Source organism: Piliocolobus tephrosceles, chromosome 3, assembly GCF_002776525.5.
Source record: "Piliocolobus tephrosceles isolate RC106 chromosome 3, ASM277652v3, whole genome shotgun sequence".
Taxonomy (NCBI): Eukaryota; Metazoa; Chordata; class Mammalia; order Primates; family Cercopithecidae; genus Piliocolobus; species Piliocolobus tephrosceles.
The window spans coordinates 21,585,364-21,609,822 of NC_045436.1; the positions used below are offsets into that span (position 1 = coordinate 21,585,364).

The 24,459-nt window shown below is 32.9% G+C and overlaps 1 protein-coding gene across 1 annotated transcript in view; it reads right to left on the reverse strand.

Annotated features, from left to right (window-relative positions):
• ANXA10 (annexin A10) overlaps window positions 1-8,473 on the reverse strand; it is a 101,404-nt gene extending 92,931 nt beyond the window's left edge. The window contains exon 1 of the mRNA XM_023228706.1: window positions 8,292-8,473. Coding sequence (XP_023084474.1) covers window positions 8,292-8,309 — 18 coding nt within the window. The 5' untranslated portion in view covers window positions 8,310-8,473. The remainder of the gene's footprint in view (window positions 1-8,291) is intronic.
• Between the last annotated feature and the right edge of the window lie 15,986 nt (window positions 8,474-24,459).

The following is a 24,459-nucleotide window of genomic DNA, read 5'->3' on the forward strand; positions in this document are numbered from 1 at the left end:
CTTTTAAGCAACCAGATCTTTGAAGAACTCACTCTCATGAGAACAGCACTAAGGGAATAGTGCTAAACCATTCACGAGAAACAGCTGCACTATCCAATCACCTCCCAGCAGGCCCCACCTTCAATACCAGGAATTACAATTCTAAATGAGATTTGGTGGGGACACAGATCCAAACCATATCAAACAGGAAACCAAAAGATTAGCAGAAAAACTGGTATAATCTAAACAATATCTGTGGTTTAGTTAGTTGCACTGTGCTTATGTTAATATCCTGTTTTGATAACTTCAATATGGTTATATAAAATGTAAACATTAGGGAAAGCTTGGGGAAGGGTAATTCAAATCATGAATTATTTTTGCATTTTTGTAAATCTAAAATGTTCCCAAAACAAAAGGTTTAAACATAGTATTTTTAGGTGCACATCTAGTCTCATAAAACCAAATATGGCAAACTTTTAAATCAGAAATTACCACATTGGTTTGAATTTGGCTTCAAACTGTATAGTTTGACAAAATAATTTCACAATAATTACAACTGTAGAATTAAGATGGACATTCAAACATGAGAATAATAATGAGTTGTAGCAGGAAACAGATCCCAGTTGTTTTTATCTTCACTTTGAAGAGCACCCGATACAAGGGAGAGAAGCAGAGCACTTATAGCTAAAGATGAAGGAACCTGTATGAGAGGCTTAAGGAGGGAACACATTTGTGAATAGAAAGAAGGGTGACGATCATCTTAACCATATGGAAATGTCCTGCCTCACACATTGTCACAGTGAGGTGACAGAAAGCCTTACAGGGAAGTACAATTTCATAATGAATCTGTTTCATATCCCAGTCTAAGGAAAGAATGTTCTTGTAATTCAAAATCAGATGACAGAAGAATAAGCTACATTGCCAACAAAGCTAAGTATTTTTGTAAAATTCAACCTGTCTACATGTCTCTAAATCAGAGATTTAAAATATCTAGATTAAAAACATGACTCAATGTAAGAAAAGTTAATCTGATGTCTTTAATTACAGTACACCATTTGACTAGTTTTCTGAGTTTAGTGCACCTATCTTAAAAATTTCTATGACTGATTCTAGATTGCATGAATTTTTATTTGAAAACTTTCTCAATATGCAAAAAACGTTAAGAAAGAACAAAAAGGCAATGAACCTAGATGATAAAGCTGAACACTTGCATGTTGTAGGAGAGAGAAGGAAGCCTAATGTTTGAAAGGGACTAACCCACTTGTTATATGTTATATGTAACCCCGTGATTATGAGAGGAAGTATTATTTGATACTGATTTCCCTCTGCCAAATGACTAAAATAACATTTTATAAAAGACATTTCTCTGAAGCATTCAGGTTACTCCACATATGGATCATATATTAAAAAAAAAAAAAAAAAGACCAAGTCCACTAAGTCATCAAATTAGAAGTCATTTAATATCTTGAAGGAAAACCAAGCATAGCCACCCACAGTCATTCTAGTATTCACAATATCTGGAATAAAACAAAATAAGAACCAGAAGGGAGTGAGATCTCGAAGAGTTTCTTCTGGTCATTAAGCTGTATTGAGTTCAGTTGTAACCATTGTTACATGAAAAAGTCTTATTTCAAAACCAGTAATTACCTTTCACTGGGGGTTCATGAATCTAACCCTTTTCTGCTGTGAAGGGACTACTGTATTCACTGTGAATATTTACTTTTTTATATGTGAGTCGCACTCTTGATTAAACACACAGCAGTCGGCCCACAGGTGAGGAAAGGTACACAGAAGGTGCATGTGTCCCCAGGTACTGACGCCTGTCTCTTTCAGCACCTTTGACCGTTTTCTTACTTACCTTTTCAAACAATATTTTCAGACTGGCAACAAAATGAATGCTTAGAAGAATATGTACATATATTCAGTATCTCCAAAGGGTTGAAAAATAATTCAAGAAGTTTACTACTCTACTAACAGCAACAACAAAAGAATAATGCACCAACAAAATACGATATGATTTACATATTTTAAAACAATTACTAATTCACAGTACTAAGAATGTTATATTTGCTGGGATTAAAGTGCTTTCTTTTTACATAACTGAAAAAGTATGACTACAATGCCTTCCCTTCTGGCTTATTTAAAAATAAAATAGCAGAAATGTTTTGATTAAGAGATAAAATGATAAAATACATGAAGACATTCTGTGGCTTTATTATTACAAATTGCCACCAAATAAAGATGAAAAGTCAATCCAAAGTTGCTGTGAGTGAAGCTGATTCCCACCGTATCTATAATAGGAGTATATAAAACACATTATCTTGTGTAGATTTACTTTTATATTTTGTACATGATACTTGTAATAGTCTTTTTTATTTTCTGGTTCCTTCTAGCATGATTACCCAGAATGTCTACAGGATATAAATAAAAGTGTAACTGAGGAAGAATATATTCATAACTGTATGTTGTAAGATTGTGATGCTGGCAAAGAAAAATAGGCCCCAGGAAGAAAGTTTTACTCTGCGTTTGATTACAAATGCATGTCCAAAAGCTATGAGTAAAGTCTTACGAATAGCTGGAGACTATTTAGAAGAAGCTGATGCTGGGAGATTGACAGAATAAATTCTGAAATCTCTTTTTAAAAAATATTGCAATCCCTTCCTTTCTGATGAATCAGGCTGAGCTACTTTTGATTACAAATAATTTCTACTGATAGAAGGACTCTAAAGTAGATAAGGGTCGGATGTTGGTGTGTGAAGCTGTATTGAAAAATGAAAAATTGGTAAGTAATGACCTTTAATGGCTCCTTTCTTTCTGCTTTTTCCTCTCCACCTAATTGCAGAAATACATGACTCATTAAACCAACTATGATTCATATTGCTCAAACATAATTTCTGAAGACTTCACCTTAAGGGTTAAGGAAAGAAGTATGTTCTTAATGCTTGTCACTTGTGATAATCTAATGACTTTCTTCCTTTACTGTTTGTTAAATGAGTTGATTAATTAGGAACATTAAAAAAAATGAACATATAGTTAACCATTTTTTTAATTTCAAAAGTGCCTTAGATTTACAGTAATACTTATTTAAATGGGCACAATATATTAATGTTAATGGTATAGGTATAATGTCAAAATAACAGATAATTTTATAATGATCTCAAAAAGTAGCCCATTCAAGAGAAACCAACATATCTAGAGAGGTGTTCTAACTTCTCACTTGGAAAAATGCAAGTGATTCTACAAATTGAAGTCTTCTTATTTTTCTAGCTATTATGATAAATTAAGAACTTGCAAACTGGGATGGCTTTCTCAAAATCTCCTCTTTGATGACTTTTACCTCCTATTCCATTACTTTGTCTAATTTCAGAGTGATTATGAATACTGTACATCAATGGAATACATGTATCAGGAGGGCAGGGTTTATGACAATCATATTTATTACTGTCTGCCCAGTACCTGGAGGCGGGACCAGGGACACCAGGTAGGAAGCCACTGCGGAAGTTGGCAGGCAATGATAATGTAAGGTATGAGAGAACCTGAGCCAAGGATAATAACAAGGCTTATTTTTTTTTTTAACTTTCCTTTTTCTGTACTAATAAAAGGATGAGTTTCTATTCCCTGAGTAGACACTTGGTTGCAGGAATCTGGGGTTCAGGCATAGGTTCTGGGTTGAGACATAAATTCAGAAAAGAGTCTGTATATAGAATGCAATTAAAACCATTATACTGGATGTTATGACCAAAGGAGAGGCTATAAGGAGAAAGGAGAAGAGTTTCAATAATTTAGCTGTGGAATATTTCTGGCAAAGGCGTTTGTGTCTAATAACATCCATATATCTAGAAATATGAGAGGAGAGAATTAGGCATGGGATTTAACCATATGAAGGTCATTGTTTACCTTAATAAGAGCAGTTTAGGCAGGGCATTTGAGAAAGAAACCCGATGAGTGGATACGGAGAGAATTGAAGGAGAGGAAATGTATATAATGGGTGTAATACGTGTTTGAGGAGTTTTACCATAATAAAGAAGAGAAGTTAGTAGAAATTGAAGTAAGTGGGTTTATGAAATTTTTTTGCATGATACAATCTACTCACAAATAAACCTTATGCTGAATACAAGAGAAAATATATTTCCCTTTGTGAAACTTTTGATGTTTCTCAAATTTCTTTATAAAATTTGGGACTATTGTATATATAACACACACATAAGCATATATGCTTACTTTTATATTTTGTACATGATACTTGTAATAGTCTTGTACACTTGTAATACCTGTAATACACACACATATATATATACACACACATTTGTATTAGTAATGGATAAAAACTTAACCTCCCTTCTGGAAGCAGTGCATTTGGGCTGCTGAAGTCCAGGGCTTTTGAATTAGACAGAGTTGGATTCAAGCTTTGGCACTGGTACTAAATAAAACTGTGAATAATAGCTCATCTTTTTGGGATGCTTCTATGCTGCAGATAGTCTTCTTGGTGCTTTATCTGCCAAACAATTCTCAAGAGACCCTTATAAGATAGATGCTATTATCACACTCACTTAACAGGTTAAAAAAATTTGAGATGCAGAAAGATTCAGTAAATTGTGCCCAGTCACATAGATCCTATGCAGAAAGGCTAGATTTCAGTGTATGTTTAGCCACTATGCTATAGTCATGTTTGCCCAGTCCCTAGATTAAAAGCAATCTACGGTTGTTATAATGGTATATTTTAAAAAATTAACAATATGTGTGCATGCCACTTCAAGGAAAAAGTTACATTTAGTTTTTCCAATCCAATTCTTGTTAGTTCTACAGAAGCTTCAGTAAAAGTTGAAGCCATAAGAGCATGAGTCATAACTTTTGTTGAATCAGAGTGTGTAAAGTTCAGACAATGTAGTCTTGTGATGATGAAAAGCAATCTGAAGTATGAATAACCTTTTAATAATATTTGCTCAGTAAGTCATATTGCAGATAAACAATCAAAGTCAGACTTCTTGGATGGAAGTTTTTGTCCTGGGAATTACTTTCTATAGGAAAAGACAGTTTTGAAAATAATCTTGCCTTATCAACAGCTTCTCCTCCATGAGATGTCTTCTTAGTCTGCAATCACTCCTAGGTAATATGCCCTGAATTCGTTTCTCATTTATGGAGTGGTTTTCCTTTGCTACATGTAATCCACTGCTAAAAACCAATGCATTTATTTTATCTAGTTAGGCTAAAATGCTGTATGTCTCATTGTCCATAGTAGATACTGCCTAACATGCTGTTACCTGACTTTGGTGCTCTTGAGCTATTCTGAGGCAAACTCATGAGTCAAGGCATCTTTGTAAAGATACTGCTGCTAAGTTTTTCTCGTTTAATTGGGGTCACAAAGAATGATCATACCTAGGCATTTTGTTTCTCTCTCTCGTTGTGGTAGAAATGATTTTGGAGTTACACAGGATCCTATGTATCTGTCACCTCCTGGCTTTTAACTCCTGGGAAAAGTATTTAATTTCTCTGAACCTCAGTATTTTCATCTGGAAAAAGGAGATGATAATACTGCCCTAGAAGGTTGCAAACAAAAAAATAATGTGTATAAAGCATTTGGGTAGAATATCTAGTACCTCCAAAAGAACTTAACCTTTGCATGTTAAATGGTATTCTTATGGGACAATTTGCTGTGAAGATTAAATTAAACAAGGTATGGATGATGTTTATAGACATTCAGTAAATTATTTTAATAGTTTCTGTATGTTTGTATAATACAGTGCTATTTTAGGTAAGATATATGATATCAACATGTATCTTACTTTTCATACTGCTATGATTAACATTTTCTGTCAGTCAATGAATATGACAGAAATAGGAAAAGGTGTCAAAAGGGTAGAAAAGGGAATAGGATTAAAGTTAACTCTAATCCCATTAAAGGTCAAAAGGAAGGGTATCATCTAAGAAATGAATCTATATTAAATAAAATGCTACTGTATGAAAAAGGGGGATCAGTTGATGACAAAACAGGACAAAATCAGTGAACAATTTTTATAAGAAAATTGTATTCTAAAGAGGCATTATATATTAATAAAAAGAATTTGAGCTCTAGGGACATAGAGGTACCTGGGTTTAGATCCTGACTTGGGCAAGTACACTGTATAGTACAATTTCCTCCATTCTAAGAGAGCTATTATAATATTATAATAATATCTTCCAACAATGTGATTTATATCTGACTAATATATCAAAACTCAGGCTTGCAATAGTCTCTTAATTAAATCTTGCTTTTGAAAGATGGTCTTACAGTCAAGCACATAAGTAAAATACACTATTGCACCAAAGATAATTCCTTCTTAGTGTAACAAGCACAATTAAACTACCTTAATCACTGAGGCCCACCTAACTCCATAAATATAGAACGTAATTTTAATATATTATGTATGTTTATCTCCTACAGAAATGTAACCATTTTTCCATGATTCTTATCTCTTGCTTGATGTATATTTAAATTGTCTACACTTCGTAATTGAGAGTAATAAACTTCCTCTCTCAAAAATGGTAACCCTTTTATATCAAGTGTATAAGTTCAAATATCATATATACTGCATGAGGACCGCCAGATAAGGAGGATCTAGGGATGTATCTTCAACAAACAACTCAGTCAATTACTACCCACTTTATAAAATAAGAAATTACTTGTCAACAGAAGAGCCTGTCTCTTTCTTGAGAACATCAGACTGAAGAGATAAGCTTGGCCTCAAATATTGGCCTTTTTAACACTAAATTCTGACCACTGGGGTCATATACCTTAAGATAGAAAATTACTTTAAACTATACTGATATTGACTATGTAAAACCATTTTACCATCTACACTTGTTGAGATTATACATAAAACATAACATTCATCTCTAAAATAGCTAATCAAAAGTACTTAAAATGGATTCTTAGGTATGCTCAAGTCCAAATCTTTAATCTTCAGTTTTCTTTATTTGCTTCAGAAGCATAGCAAATAATTGCATTTAAAAAAATCTTGTTACCATGGTAATGTTTAATAATCTTGGAAATATAATTTGAATATTCTATAAATGTTTCTTTTGAAAAATTGGCATATGAATAGTAACATTAGACCACACAATGCATATAATATAATAGTAACTACTCCCAAATAATTATATGCAAATGAACAGAAAGCAAAAACAATAGGCATTTGCAAATTTAATCATTTACCATGCTGGCCTAATTACTTGGTACCTTTTTTTCTCTATAGTGAAATATAACTACCTCACAATTAATAAAACAAAAATGGTAACTTTCAACTACAAAATGAGATCTTGAAATCTTCAGATGAAATTAAGATTGTTAAACTAACAGCGATGGAAAATAGCCGCATTTTAAGTCCTAATTCAGTATTTATCCGAAGAAACACAATATATAAGTAAAGTTTTCCTGCATTGAATATTTTGTTTGAGTAAACAGTATGTTTTGTGTGCCAAAGTTTAACAAAATAATTATAATTTTTTTGCATAAAAGCTCCCGGAAAGTTTTTTTGTTTTTGTTTTTTGAGATGGAGTCTCGCCCTGTGGACCAGGCTGGAGTGCAGTGGCGCGATCTTGGCTCACTGCAAGCTCCGCCTCCCGGGTTCATGCCATTCTCTTGCCTCAGCCTCCTGAAAGTTTTTTTATAATATAGATTTGTAAGGAATCATCATTACACACATATACTTGTATATAATTTCTAAGACCACAAGGCATAGATTCACATTTGTATATAATTTTCAAAACCATGTGAAATGGAGACCTTTTCATATAAAGCATATTCAGACAACTTAATGTTTATATTGGCTTTTTAAAAAGTTAATTACTATTAGAGCAGTTGCACTAAAATGATTCAGACAAGGCCAAAAAAAAAAAAGAAAAAAAGACTAAATCTTGTTATACATTGCTTCTATTCAACAGAAAATTATTCAAAAATAAGCTATCTTCTAAAGAAAGCATGGATTTAGAATAAAATTAATAGTCAAATTATTTTAATTTTTATAGATAGAAACAAATATAGAGATAAAAATCTTATGATTACTTCAGTTAGAATTTTCAATCAAATTACATATGAAAGCAGGGACAACTAACTTGCCTCTGTGAGATAATACATTGTTTCAAAATTAGCATGGATTTAAGACTTCATAATATTAACTCTATTTAATAGTTATATTGAAGACCCACTAATTAAAATTTAATAAAAACAAATTAAAACAATATTTTCTATTAAAAACATCAAAAGCACAAATGAAATGTTATAAATCAATTTTCAAAAGACTGAAAAGCTTTACAGAAATAAGCATTATACTCACATAGTCTCCACAAAACATTTTGATGATAATCGTTAACTTCAGGGATGAAAATATTTGATCAATTGCATAAACTTGTTTCACTGTGAAGCCAGAAAGAATTGAGGTTCACTGTGAAATCAAATGTAAATATGTTCACTGTTCACCTCAGACTCAGGTAAGAAAATGTAAAAGCAAATCTGGATACAGCATGACTTGAGATACTGTATTTATACTTAGTTATCAGTCATAGGTGAGTAGGCAGAATTACTGCACAAAATAAATAGAACTATTAACCTAATCCCCGGTTGTGTGTTGATTTAAGACACATAAAGTAGCCAACTAATGAAAGAAATGTAATCTTTTGAAAAAGCTGATGACTTACGGAAAGGTTAGTTGATTACCCACAAAGTTAATGATTTATTTTCTGCTTAATTGTTGTTACCATGCAAACTCTTTCAGGTGCTCCAGCCTTAGTTTCCTATCTTAAATTGCTAGGTTCTATGTGTATCCACACAATTTTAAAAAAATATTTCAACTACTGTTTATCTGCTCTTATATTTAAAAATAATGTATTTAGGGGCTGGGCACGGTAACTCATGCCTGTAATCCCAACACTTTGGGAGGCTAAGGCGGGCAGATCACTTGAAGTCAGGAATTTGAGATCAGCCTGGCCAACATGGCGAAACCCTGTCTATACCAAAAATACACAAAATAAAAAAAAATTATTTTAAATATATTTAGAAAAGAATTCATTATCCACCAATAAAAGTCTTTGGAGAAATATATTCACCATCATTTTTTGCACTTAATTTTCCTATATTATATATATATGTAATTTTAATATTTAACTATTGCATTTTAAGGAAACACATTTTAGAAAAACCTGTAAAGTTCAATGTAGTATTGGAAACTATCTAGATACATTCATATATCATTCCAAAAATAACAAAATGAATCTATATTATATTATTTTACTGCTGCTTGCTATTTATTGAACAATGTAGTGTTCATTTATAAAAATTTTAAAATACTTTGAATAAGAATTAGGAGCAAATAATCCTTTATTGAAAGAACAAAATACTACAAGTGTCAATTGATCATCATCCATAGCTCTAGAACTACCCAATAATTCTGATGTTAAAATGTGAGTAAAAGCCATGAAACAGGATGTTTTAATGTAATACACACACAGACACACACACAAACACAAATACATATATATAATGAGCAGCTATATATATATATATATATTTTCTTCAGCATTCAATTTATAATATAATCTGATTAGCTTACCAGTATACCTGGTACTATGAGACATATACGGAACCATGCAGCTTGGCTCAAAATCATTAAAATCTACTAAGTCCTACTATATATGTGTATGTGTATGTGTATGAATCAGGGTCTTGTATGTTTGCTGTGCACATTTAGACAGCATATAGGAATTATAAAATAATAGATATACTTGTTAAAACTATAGGATTCAGAATTAGAAATGAAGAGTTTTCAACTACAATTATTTTTTAATTAGAAACAATAGAGGAGTTTTCAACTACAATTATTTTTATGATTATTTTAGTAAGTTGCAGTTCTTACAGCTTTTATTATAGTCTAAATATGTGAATATGAACAAAAATTGTTAAAATATTTGAGACCAAAATCCTTTCCCTAAGATTATTAAATAATTCAGAGAAAAGAGATTTGATAATATTCTCTAATTTTCTCCCAGATAATAGTTACTTAATATATAATTTTATTACTCATTATTTTGTGATTTAGCTTTTAAAAACATGTCCTCAATGGAAATTATGATATCTAGTATTTGGTTTATAATATTCCATGCAAAAGAGGGTCATGAGACTTTTGATACCAGTGTGTCAAAATCTTGAAAACTATTGGGAAAGATGGTAGTTAGTTAGCTAATGTAATTCTGTTTTATGTGTTTATGAAAATTTCCCTGATGAAAATTTTAAAATGTTTGGCTGTAACTTATTTACTTATTCTTAAATATCGTTTGATTATCTACAATCTGTACAGTAATAAATGTTATCAATAATAAAGCTTTTTTTCCCTCCATTCTAAACATTGTTTCAAGTCAATATACTTGTATAAATTAATTCTTACAACAACTCTATGAGCTTGGTACTGTTATTGCCCATATTTTATCCACAGCATAGATAGATAGTAGAGAGGAAATGGAGTTACTCTGCAGTCAAGAATGTTGCCTAAAATCTCACTCTTGAAGTGGGAGAGTGAAATCTGAACCTAGATTGACCTAGATTGCCCAAGGTGGTATGGACTACTTTAGCAGTATTAATTCTTCAGCCCATGAATATAAAATATATTTTCAGTTATTTGTGTTGTCTTCAGTCTTTCATCAATGTTTCATAGTTTTTAATGTACAGATATTTTACCTGCTTGGTTAAATTTACTCCTAAGTATTTTATTTTTTCATGATACAATTTTACATAAGATGTTTTCCTAGACTGTTTTATGGATAGTTTCTTGTTAGCATATAGAAACACCATTGATTTTGTGTAATGACTTTGTAACCTACACCTTTACTGAATTTTTAAAATCAGTTATAACAGTTATTCAGTGGAGTTGATAGGATTTTCTATGTATAAGATTATGCCATCAGCATACAGATACAATTTCATTTCTTCCTTTCATGTACAAGTGTGTTTTACTTCTTTCAGTGTATACTTTTACCAGTGAGTTTTTTTCTATTTTTATATATTTTCCTATTGCTATTTAGTGATCATTTCCATTATCTTGAAGGAATCCTTTTAGCATTTCTTATAAGGCAGAGCTAGCAGTGATAAAGTCCCTCAACTTCTGTTTTTTTTAGAAAGGTTTTATCTCTTTTTCACTTTTGGAAAATAGGATTGCTGGGTATAATATTCTTGGCTCACAGTTGTTTTTCTTCTAGCTTTTTGACTATATTATCTCAGTCCCCTCTGGCCTCCAAGGTTTCTGATGAAAAATCCATTGATAGTCTTATTAAGTCTCCCTCATATGTAATGATTTGCTTTCCCCTTGTCCTTTCAGTATCCTCTCTTTGTCCATAACATTTGACAGTCTGATTATGATGTGTTGATGTGGATCTCCTTGGATTCATTCATTAGGTATCCATTGAGCTTCCAGTTCAGCACAGCAAGGTACCCATCCTGAAATCTAGTGATTTCAGGGATTTATCACTAGAGAAAGGTAAGGGCAAAGGCACAGAAATTGCTGTCTCTCTTATTTGGGGTTGAGGAGTCTTATTTTTTATTTGCTATGTAGGCTCCCAGCTAAAGGCTTATTAGAGGCCAGGATCACAGGGAGCTTCTGGAAATCTGTGTATCCAAACTCTTTCTAGAAGTTGAAAGCTGGATTGATCCTAAGGACTACAGATACTGGGAGTAGTTATGTGGATTAAAACTTCTCTTTGTTCTTTCTGCTCGAAGGAAATCCTCTAATACCCTTTTCCTGCTGCTCCTCAAGCAAGGTAATTTAATAGACAAGCTATCGGGTAGAGATTATAAAAGTTGGGTGCTATATGTGTGGTACAAATCCTTCACCCCTCTAGATGCAGCTAGGAATTGGGGATTTCTTCCTGATCATAAGGCACAGTCCTCAAGGTGGGCTTCGTAGTTTATATCTGCCTTTCCTACCCATTTTAATGTGTGTATTTTCTCAATTATCCAGTGTTTAGGAGTCTTTCAACTAAATTCTGTCATTCTCTTGGAGAGAATTGTTCCATGTGTAGGTGTTAATTTGGGGGGTCTATGGGAGGAGGGATAGTTAGAATCCTCTTATTCTTCCATGTCACTTGTGTCAGCATCTAGTAAAATTTGAATTACTGTCTAATGTGCCATATTAAATAAACATTTAATCCTTCTTGGAGTCACATTTTATCATTCATTAAATTTATTAGCAAATATTTATTAGGCAACTGAAAGGTTTCTGACACTGTAATAGGTATTTGGGATACTTCATGAAGCAAGATAGGCAAAAATCTCTGCCTATGTTGCTTACATACATTAATTAATGATTTGAAATTTTTATGTTATACATGATGAAAAATATAATTAACGAAAGTTGTTTAGTATGTTTATATATATTTATATATGGTTGATATTGCCATTGCCTTTTTCAAGTACTGCAAATTGCCTAACACAGCAATCATAAGAAGAAGGCTAGACACAGAACATTTTTTTTCCAATTAGACAATGATCTTCAAATTGTTTTGTCTCAATATTCCCCAAAGAATTTGTAAATCTATGTACCCCTTCTACTGTTTTACAAATGTCATATAAAATATTTTCATTCAAGTTTAAATAGTCACAGTTATTTTTTACTCTTCTCAAAGCATCCAATGTGATCTCAATACCATAGCAATTCAATGTCCACTTAATTCATCTAAATATGTAAAATAAGTTCTTATTTAACATTTGAATATTTTGCATCATTTCTCTCTTTCTCTTAATTCTTATTTCCATTCTATTTCTTGCACAGTCATTTATTATGAGGTAATTTATGCCTGAATATCTTCTAGGGGATCACCTTATCATATATTTATCATTATATTTATAACTTAAAGAAAGTTGCTTATAATGATTTCCATCTTTATTCAAACAGGAAGCCATGAGCACTTCCCATTAATCTTTGTTATTTTCATAAATAACCTTGATAAAGTAGTTATACCACATGTTATTTATCCATTTACATGTTGATAATCATTTGACTGCTACTAATAAAGTTGATTTGGGGCTAATACTTGACATTTTCACCCTTTTAAATTTTAGCCATTAAATTGTTGTGTGCTTGTATTTTGCAATTTTCTTATTACTAAGAATGTAATCTTTTTATATGTTAAATGGCCATCCTTACATGTTCTTATGCAAAGTGTTCAAATATTTTCTCCATTTTCAACAAAGTTGATATATTTAGTATTGATTTGCAGGAGATCTTTATAAATTCTGGACAAATATCCTTTTATCAGCTTTGATTTATAAACATTTGCTTTCAGTTTGTGGCTTGTCTTTTTATTTTTTACATGTTGTCTCATGAATAGAGTAGTTTTTGTTTGCTTTTAATTTATAATTGAATAAACTCCAATTAATTCTTCCTTTTCAAGCTTTTTGTATTTAAAAAATTTTTGCCTACCCCAAGATGACAATGTTTCTTCTAGAAATTTATAGTCACACCTTTTATGAAATATAATAAATACTCAGTTATATTTTGTATGGTGTAGTCAAGTTTCATTTTTTTCTCTTCATAGGGATACTCAGTTGTTAAGGTACCATTTATTTAAAATAATTTTTTCTCATTGATTTGCTTTTACACATTAGTCAAAAATTACTTTAACATATATGTATGGGTCTATTTCTGGATTCTAACTTATGCCTCATTGATCTAGATGTCCTTCCTTTCACCACTACCACATCATCTTAATTCATAACTTTAGATTTATAATTGTGAAAATCAAGTAATGTTATTTCTGCAACTTTGTTACTATTTTTCTCCTCCTCCTCCTTTTTTAATTGCTTTGGCTCCTGTAGGTTATGTTTTTTATGTTATAAATTATTAATATCTTTGTCAATTTCTTAAAAAGCATACTGGGAACTTAATTATAATTACATTAAATCTATAGGCTTATCTGGAAGAAGAAATAATACATTAATGTCTAGTCTTCTGATTCATGAACATAGTGTATCTCTCAATTAATTGAAGCCTCCACTTTCATTAATATTCTGTTGTTTTCAGTACATTTATTTTTTATCTTAAAATACCTCATATTTTCTGATTTTATTGAAAATCATATGTTATTTTGTTTTTGAATTATTTGTGTTAAAAAATAAATATACTATTGCATTGTATTCTGTGACTTTGCTAAGTTAAATTATTATTACAGCTGTTTTGTAGAATTTTTAGAGTTTTGTACTTATACAATCAGATTATTGTTCGAATGTCTGCAGCCCACTCAAAATTAATGTTGAAATTTAACCTCCAATACAATAGTTTGAAGAGGTGGAGCCTTGAAGATGATTAAGTCATAAGGAATCTTTCCTTGTGAATGGCTTAAGGGACCTTAGTAAAGAGGCTTCACACAGAACTCAACCTTTTTTAAAATTTTTCTTTTCTGGTTATTTTTTTTTCTTTTTTGCTTTCCTGCCCTTCCACCATGTAAGGACACAGTATTCATTCTCTCCAGAGAATGCAACAACAAGACACCATCTTGGAAGCAGAGAGATTGGTCCTTTCTCAGACACCAAACTTGTCAGTGCCTTGATCATGGTTTTCCCACCCTCCTGAACTGTGAGAAATACATTTCTACTGTTTGTAAATTACCCACTCTGTGGTATTTTGCTATAGCAACACAAACAGACTAAGACTAGGTCAATTTTCTTTAAAAGGTAGTTTTACTTCTTTCTCTCCTATCTGAACTTTTAAAAAAATTCATTTTTCTTCTCTTGTGTTATTAAATATGAAATCCAGTATAATATTGGATACATGGTAGAGGCAATATAGCCTTTTATGACTCTTAGGTGGAAGCATTTCATTTTTCATCACATTAATATGTATGTTATTAATATGTATGTTATTAATTATGGCTTTGTAATAGATGTCCTTTTTTAGGACAGCTGAGAAGTTTCCTTTTATTCATAGTTTAGTGGATTTAAAAATTCCTTTTTCTGAAACTGAGATGATCAAATTTTTTTTAATTCTATTAATATGGTGAGTTATTGTAATCTATTTTGAATGTTAAATTAACCTATATTTCTGGGAAAAACTTCACTTGGTCATTCAGCATTATGTTTTTTATATATTGTTAACTTTGATTTGCTAAATTATTTTTTAAAAATTTGCATATAATACTCACAAGGGATATTTGTTGGTAGCATTTTATAAAATTTCATAATGACTTTGTCTAACTTTTTTATCAGCGCAATGCTGGCCTCTGAAAACAAGTTGAAAAATATTTAATTTTCCTCTATTTTAAAAAAATTTGTGTAATATTGATATTTTTTCTTTTTAAAATATGTGGCAGATTTTACCAGTGAAGCCAATCTTATCTAGATTTCTATGTGAAAAGGTTTATTTTATAAATTATCGATTCAATTTCTATAGCTGTTCAAATTTCTCTTTGATTTTATGTTCAAATGTTTTTAATATGGACTTTGAAGGGTTTTCTTGTAAGTTTAAAGGGGGACCCACTTAGAACCGGTTTCAATGAACTATCTTTTTTCCTGGATATGCGCCACACTTTGCTGTTTCTTGGAATGTCTAGTAATTTTTGTTTTAAAGCCAACCACTGGTAATGAACTCTGGATACTGTTGCATTCTTCTGAGGATTGCTTGATTTTGCTCTAATAGGTAGTCAAGTTGCCTAGACTCAGACAGAAATTGTGTCTTCCCTATGTTATGCAACAGCTGAATTTTCTGCTCTGGTCTTACAACTTCCAACTACTGCTTTTCTTATCTTGTTCCTTGTCGGGGGCATTTCCATTTGCCTGGATTCACTGTTAGCCAAGTTTTGGGCCAGAGATTATATTTAGATATGTGGTCCTTCCATGCCTGTGGCCTACTTGTTTCTAGAAATTCACATCTAATTTTCTACTATGATTCTGGCTTTAAGCTCTCTCCTCATACTTTAAGCCAATAAGTCTTCTTCTTTTGCCACTCAAACTGTGCATGGTCAAAGAGTGCACTCAGTGACTCATCAAAGTCACTTTTTTTTTTTGGCTGAGCTCAGTGGCTCATGCATGTAATCCCAGCACTCTGGGAGGCCAAGGCAGGAGGGGTACTTGAGATCAGGAGTTCTAGGCCAGCTGGGCCAGCATGGTGAAACCCCATCTCTACTAAAAATGCCAAAAATAGCCGGGCTTGGTCTACAGCGGGCGTCTGTAATCCTAGCTGCTCAGGAGGCCGAGGCAGGAGAATTGCTTGAACCTGGGGGAGGAGGTTGCAATGAGCCGAGATCACGCCATTGCACTCCTGCCTGGGGAACAGAGCGAGACTCTACCAAAAATATAACAAAATTAGACGAATGTGGTGACACGCATCTGTAATCTTAGCTACTCAGGAGGCTGAGACAGGAGAATCACGTGAACCCGGAGGCGGAGGTTGCTGTGAGCTGAGATCGCGCCACCGCACTTTGTCCAGCTTGATGGTGACAGAGGGAGACTCTTTCTGAAAAACAAACAAACAAAAAGTCACACAATTCTGAAGAATAGATTTCTCTCCGATTTCTACCTGCCTTTTTATTATTCCCTACCTGTGTATTTCAGGACTTCTTTGTACAAATGTACTTTGTATCAAATGATGATGTGGTTAGAAATTTTCTCAGCCTGAAGCAGAACATCTATTAACGACCAATAGCTAATAGTATACATAATGATGAGAAACTGAATGCATGCCCCTAAGATTCGTAAAAGGCTGGAATGCCTGTTCTCCTTTCTTTTCCAGTCCTCTTGCTGCCAATATTTTACCTCTTAAGTTTCGAATTGGTCTTTCAATCTTGAACTCTCATTGCTGGTACTTTACCATGTAAGACAATGGTTTTCTACTGCTCGTTTACATCACTGTAGCTGTGGGGTTGAGAGAGTCTTTAATTCAAAAGTCACACAGTCAGGCCTCAAAGCATCAAACTCACTCTTTTTCTGGAGCTGGCTTTGTTTTTTTTCTGTTGGGGGAGGGCAGGGAATAACATTTGCTACAGCTTCTGTCTGATTTTGGACGATTTCTAAGTGCTTTTATGTAGCTGATTTTTAAGTTTTATCTAGTTTCTGTCTGTGGGAGGGAGGGCTTACATACGACGTTACTTAAATACCATTACTGAAAGTCTTTCCTTAATACATTGTGATTTAATTTTTAAAAAGTCTATCAACATAAGCCTCTTAGTGTTAATTTTTTTTCTTGATGGAGATTCCCTTAGATTAATTGTGCACAATTTGCCAAAAAAACCCCATAATATTTCCAGGTAAATTATAATACAATGAGATGGCGGCTAAGGTATTTTTTCAATGAGTACACGTGTCCGTGGATGGCTAAAGTTAGAGAAAACTACAGCATACGTTCTGGTTTTACTTCTTTAATAGGTACATGTTCCTGAGAAGCATATTAAAATAGTCTTTTGATAGGAAGAGAAGAAATTTCATTAAAGAAATGTGACTCAATTCTTTGAAGTCCTGAGTGATACTAACGTTATAATGTATCACCAACATAAATTTGGTCCAGAAGGATATGTTATTCAATTATCATCTTAATTTTTAATAAATACATCAAAAGAGAAGACTTCTCAATTACTATTAATTGTGTTGTTATCCTTTTCCTAGATACACTTTGTCATCAAAATTAAAAATTGACACAGAAAAACAACCCTATAAACGGGAAACCTATTGGTCAAGCTGTTTCTGTCACCTGGTAACAAAACCTATATAATAATGTATTAATGTTTAATTTTCTTAATTATCTTGAAGTCCCTTGAAAAGGACAAGCGGAAAGAAGTGCGGACATTTTATGGCCGGGCGCGGTGGCTCAAGCCTGTAATCCCAGCACTTTGCGAGGCCGAGACGGGCGGATCACGAGGTCAGCAGATGGAGACCATCCTGGCTAACACGGTGAAACCCCATCTCTACTAAAAAATACAAAAAAAAAAAAAAAAAAAAAAAAAAAAAAAAAAAAAAAAAAAAAAAACTAGCCGGGCGAGGTGGCGGGCGCCTGTAGTCCCAGCCACTCGGGAGGCTGAGGCAGGAGAATGGCGTAAACCCGGGAGGCGGAGCTTGCAGTGAGCTGAGATCCGGCCACTGCGCTCCAGCCCGGGCGACAGAGCGAGACTCCGTCTCAAAAAAAAAAAAAAAGAAATATTTATATAGATATACTAGTAATTTCATATCATGTTTGAAAATAGACTTGGCCCTTAAACTGTGTAGGCGTTGGGGTGCTGACCCTATGAACAGTAAAAAATTTACGTATAATGTTTGACTCCCCCAAAACTTAACTACTAATAGTCTACTGTTAACTGGATAGCTTACTAATAACGTAAATAACCAACTCACACATATTTTGTATTTTATATGTATTATACACTGTATTCTTACAGTAGTAACATGAGTTAGAGAAAAAAATGTTATTAAGAAAATCCTAAGGAAGAGAAAATATAGTCACCATTCATTATGTGGAAATGGATCATCGTAAAGTTCTTCATCCTCACCATCTTCATGTTCAGTAGGGAGTGGCTGGTGTTGCTGTCTCAGGAGTGTCTGAGGCTGAAGAAAATCCACGAATAATCAGGCCCATGAAGTTCAAACCAACACTGTTCAAGGGTCAGCTATAATTAAGTTTATGTTAATTAAATTAATCAACATAATTAAGTTTATGATTTTGACTGGCAGAATTAACGCAGCACATTAACATCTGTGAGAGAGAATAATTCATCCTCATTCAGTGAATCTGGTACTCCAAAATATTAGGCGTTATGCTTCAGAATGCAGTAAAGGACGTTTTGTTCTATACCTATACATAAGTTGAGGTGTTCTTAGAATGCAGGCTTGTTTGCTTTGTGAGTATTAACAACAATTGAAGTGAGTAACTATTAGGCTGGTAAAAGTGCAGGATTTACAAATTGCATTATAATTCCTATTAAATGAATAGTTTATTATAAAATTCACATTTCTGTTACATTTATGTAAATCTAAAGTGTATACTTAAAACTTACATGTGAGGAGGGAAAGGTATATGGTCAAGTCACAATAAATATAAGAAACACAGACACAGTAATACATTATATTGATTGGCTACAATTTTAATATGTGACAGCAAATATCGAGTATGTGATAACCAGTTCTTTCTGAAAATCCTTGTTGGCTGTGTCACTCTGTGGAAGATCTATTTCACATTTTTATTTTTATCAACCTTCCAACCCCTATACTCTTTCACTCAACTAATTTTCAGCTGATCCTTCCCTTGTTGTTTTATTGAGGATACATCCATTAATGCAAATAGGAGATTTTTCACTCTTCTTCTATGTGTATTTGTACCTTTGTATTTTCTCCCATCTCCACCTTTCATAGTGCACATTGCTTCTAACTTAGTCTCCTTTTCCCACCAGCTGACTGTATGAATTCTTCTCACTTATCCAAGAATTTCATTCCTGAAATTATCCCATTTTTATACATCATCATTTTATTCTTGTATTATTTCCAACAACCCAAAATTATGTGATAGCACCTGTAATTTTCAAAAGCAAGCAGGCAACCAAGCGGAAAATTTCCCCTGGTTTTGTATTATCTACCTGCTACAACTTCAGTTTTGTTTTTCTGTTCTTTTCATAGGGTAAGCTTCTTCAGACAGTTATCTACACCTTCTCTTTCCACTTGTCTATTCTTACTTTATCCCATGTCAATCAAGTATTCCCACGCAACACTGAAACTGCTGTTGTCATAAATAATGGTCATTTTTGGCAAGTCTAGTGGATTATTCTCTGCTCTCATCTCGACATAATTGTTTCTCCTTCGTGATACACATCCTTCTGGAACCTACCTTCCCTTGGTTTTACTTTGACTATATTGATTGTATCTTCTTGGTCACCTTTATTGTAAATTCCACTTACATTACTATCTTTACATTATTCGGTTTTTTGTTCATATTTTCACTAATGAAAATTATATATATATATGTTATTTTAAAAAATATCTTATTTTAAAAATGCCTCAATAACATTGCAACAAACTCTATGGAGTTAGAAAATGTCTTGGTCTCCTTCACTACCATAATGACAGCACATAAAATAGTGTATAAAACAGCTAAAACGACATCCAACAAGTATTTTTTGAATGAATGAATTTGATTGTTAAGAATCTGGAGCTGAGGGCAAGGCTATCATCTATGTTGGTGGGGCCGTTATACTTTCCCTGGTGACCATCCTCTGTGGCAGGTCTCTTAACCTCTGATGTGTATACAAAACATCTATTAGCTTAAGAACCAATGTTATATGTCACCAGATTCTCTTTTCTTTGAATTTCTTTTTCTATAACTTTAAAAGTGTTATCATTGATCATTCTAGCTAGCAATATCTGTAACCTCCTTCTCTGTATACTTCATGAATCTTTGTAAAGCAAAATAGCAAAAACTGTCTTTCTTGAACTATATTGCTTATCATTTATAACAATGGATTTTTAGTGTAGATACCATATATCCCTCTCAAAGTGTCACTACTTTTTATGGTTTGTCAAGATAATTGATATTGAAATGTAAAGCAATTTTTCAGAATTGAATATCCACATATAATGTACTCTAGATATCCATGTTTTAGGTAAATGAACAAAATATGATTTTAAAAATCATCTTCATTTCTGTACTTTGGACATATTCTGATGTTCTAAAGTCCATTTAAGATTCATTCTAATTGGAAATTTGCACTGACCCTTTCCAATTTGTAGCAATAGAAGTCATGAATAAAAATAATCCAATTTTTATTATTTTTAAAATTATATGTCCTAATCCTTGTAGAGGAAATTTAATTAAAAGTCAAAGAAAAACTAACTTACTATAAACATTTTCATCACCCTGAAAATTAAATTCTAGCAATTAGTCATGTGTATTAATTTGAAACAAAGTTCACATCCTTGGAATAGTAATTTTCATATATCCCACACAGAGATTAGTAGTCACAGGATCATTATCACTGAAAAAATATAATGTGCTGCTAAATTGGTCTCATCTGAATACTTTTAATAGGTAATATTACAATTAAAAGCAAAGTATATTAAAATAGTAGCAAGTGTTTCTGAATCATATTTACCTTTTGGCTTATAAATACTTTTGTTTTGAAATAAACTACTTATTGTACATCTTATTTATCTTCAACATGATTAACCTGCAGTAGGGAAAGCTATGTTTTTATGGAACAAATGTGTCAATAAGTAGCACTTTAAACCTGATTGTATTTTTGTGGAAATCACTAAATAAAATTTGTGTTACAATACGAGAATATTCTGTTTTCAATGTATATGTATAATAGTCTTATTCATTGAAATAAAAAATAGGTTTTTATGGAAATACAGGATTTCATAAGGAATTTAAATATATTATAATTTATATATACAAGTGTTGTACTGTCATTTACCATGAAAGATTATACCTAAATTACTGTAATGATGCAATTGTTCCAGTGATATAAAAAAAGATTTTAGAGCGATGAATGTGCCAGTTCTGTTCTAAGCACTTTAAATGGTTTAATTCATTCCTTGAAACAACCCTACCAAGTAGGCATTATTATTAGTTCATAATACAGATGGTGATTCCATAGATTGAAAATTCGATTCTGGTAACTGAAAGGAATCACAAGACTTCACAGAGCGTCCTTGTATAAGACTTTTAAAAACAGTAAAGAACACCGTTGAGTAGGAGAAAGAGTTGAGGCAAATATTAGGGGCCTGCTTATCAAAGTCCTTCTTACATGCACAGAACGTGCTTCATCTCCAGTTCAGGCTTCTGTTTGTGCAATGAGCCTTGTTTTGGGAAAACTTCTTTAAAATATTCTGGTGGAATCTTTTATGTCCTCAAGTTATGTAGCTAAGTCAAGGTGAGTAATCAGTAATAGGAGTTACCTGTGTTATTTTGGGAGGTATTTGGGGTTTACTTTGTGAGTGCTGCACTTTCATGCCCACCTCTAATTCCATATCAAATTTCAGAATACAGAACCCCATTGGGGTTCCCTTATTTTCCCATTATCTCAGGCTCACTTTTTTGGGGGACCGTATGGCAACTCTATTGGTTTCTACCAAAGAATTGGCAAAAGTCACTTTTGTTTTTATCCAGTTCCTCTGATGCCAGAAGGAACATGACTCATTTCTGCTATTAAGCAGATTTATCTTTTACCTCTTCACCTAAAGTAAGGTCACCAACACTTCAACAGTGTGGCTGCTTTCTAGATTTAATTCTTATGGTGTTGGTCTTCCACCCTTGGGAACCATCTAAACTTCAGTTACTTGTTTGGCACCCTTTGGAAACTTGTCACAGGGCAAGTTATATCCTTACACAATTCCACAGGGAGACTTAATGTACATGTTCATTTGATGAGGAAATTATTTCCTTTATTTGCTTCCATGTAGGAATGATGATATGACATAACCCACGACAATAGGTATCTCATATCTCAAAATAAATTTATATCCTTTTGTAATAAAAACGATTTCAATTAAAGCCCCTATTATAATAACAAGCCAATGATAGTTTTCAAATGATGCTTACCTTGAAGTTGAAATAGGCTACTTTCTAGTCCCAAATACCAGCAATGACCGCTGGGTGTCAGTCAAGGGCTTTTGCCAAATGCTTCAGTTAGCATGGCTGCTTTCACTGGACATTTCCAAAATCATTGGATCATGGAGATAATAAAGTGACCATGTGCTTAGTAAGGTCACAGAGACCTGATTGTGCTATGGTTCTTTGAAACTCTTAAAAAAAAAAAATAACGGCTGTTGCTCAAATCCAGGTTTTTTTTTTCTTTGAAATTTGGTGAATAGGGGTTGAAAACATTTCTCAGATATTGTATGTGAATTTTCTAGAAACCAAAGAACCTAATCAATCTTTATACGGCTTGCTTTGATTTTGGAGTTCACAGAGAAAATAATTTATTTTTTGTTTTCTGGGCGATGCCCTAGTCTCCTCTGTCTAAGAGATATCAAGGAATTTCACCATTTTTCTGATATCTGTATTGTACGATAGTTAATCAGCCATCTTCTGGAATCATGTGATTAACAAGCATTTATAATGCAATTTTAGCTTAGTGTTCAGACTGATACATAAACAATATATCATTACTATCACAAATAGCCGCACTCTCCAATTGAATCAAATCTGTTTCATCTCATCAGGTACAGCAATAAGCAGGAGAATTTAAATATCTTTGCAAGAGCATAGTAAATGTGTATTTTTCCATCCATCTCACACGAATGCAAATTGGCTTTAAATTTCTTCATAAGTAGAAACGGAAAAGAAAGCATTAGTCAAATTGGTCACAGAATAATAGTGTCCCTTAGCTTGTTGTTCAGCTTGAATAGTTAATACGATACTGTGCGCCACTCATGGAATGAGGGTTATTATTTATTATTATTTTTATACTCTATAGTGAATCTCTGGGTTTCACCATTTCTTCCACGGCTATTAAACAAGGAAATTGTGGATATTAATATACCTACATCTAAAACATTTTTAATTGAAAACAAAATTTCTTCATGTGCCTCAGGTATCCAAACCTAGCCTATTCTAATTGCTTTAAATTGGCCAATTGAGTGGGCTTAGATAATTTTGAAATTTCCCATCTGCTATGCTCCAGTAAAAGAGGATTAAAAACAGATGTGTGAGACAAACTTTTTCCTAATAACCTGGATAAGAGTCCTTCATTCAGACATTAGATCCATTCTAACCATACATTCTGACAGAGCGATGCAACAACCTTACATAACTTTTGTTAATAAATGCCTACATTTTAGCCATACTTTTGCCTGCTGTTCCTTGGAATTGCTCACTGTATCTCTCTAACTCAATTCTATTGGCCTGTTAACTTTTCCTTAATGGGCTTTGTATGATGCTATATTGGACGCCAGTGTCTGGAAAGCCAACTAAAGTTCCTTCCCCTCCCTCGGGCCATTTTACTCACACCAATGGGAACAGCCTTGGATCCCTGGCTGGGGTGTTGAGTCAAGGAGCTCTGGCCCTCCTGTCATCCAGAGTCAGAATCTTCTCTTTTTCCCCATACAATTTTCATGGGCATTGACACTCAGGGGATTATGAGTTTCTTTTTGTACAATAATCAGATTCTTAAAAATTTATTGAGACTAAAATAAATTGAGCAAAACTGTCACAATTCCTTTACAGGTTGAAAAATTGATAGGGCAGCCAGACCACCTAATCTTTACACAGCAATTCATTACAATTTTAGTGGTTATAACATCTATCTCTTCCTCATTAATGTTATTTTTAATTAACCTTCTGAACACTAGTATTCAGTTTAAATTTTCTCAGGACTTTTTTTTTTTTTTTTTACCCCTTTTATCCATATTTCCTTTTCTTTTTATTAATCCTAATCATTTTTCCATCATTAACACTTATTTGCAGTAGTTGGACAAGGAGTCCTTCCATAGTTTTGTTCATCCCATCTTATCCCTGCAATAATGAAGTCAAATAAGGAGTCCAAGCA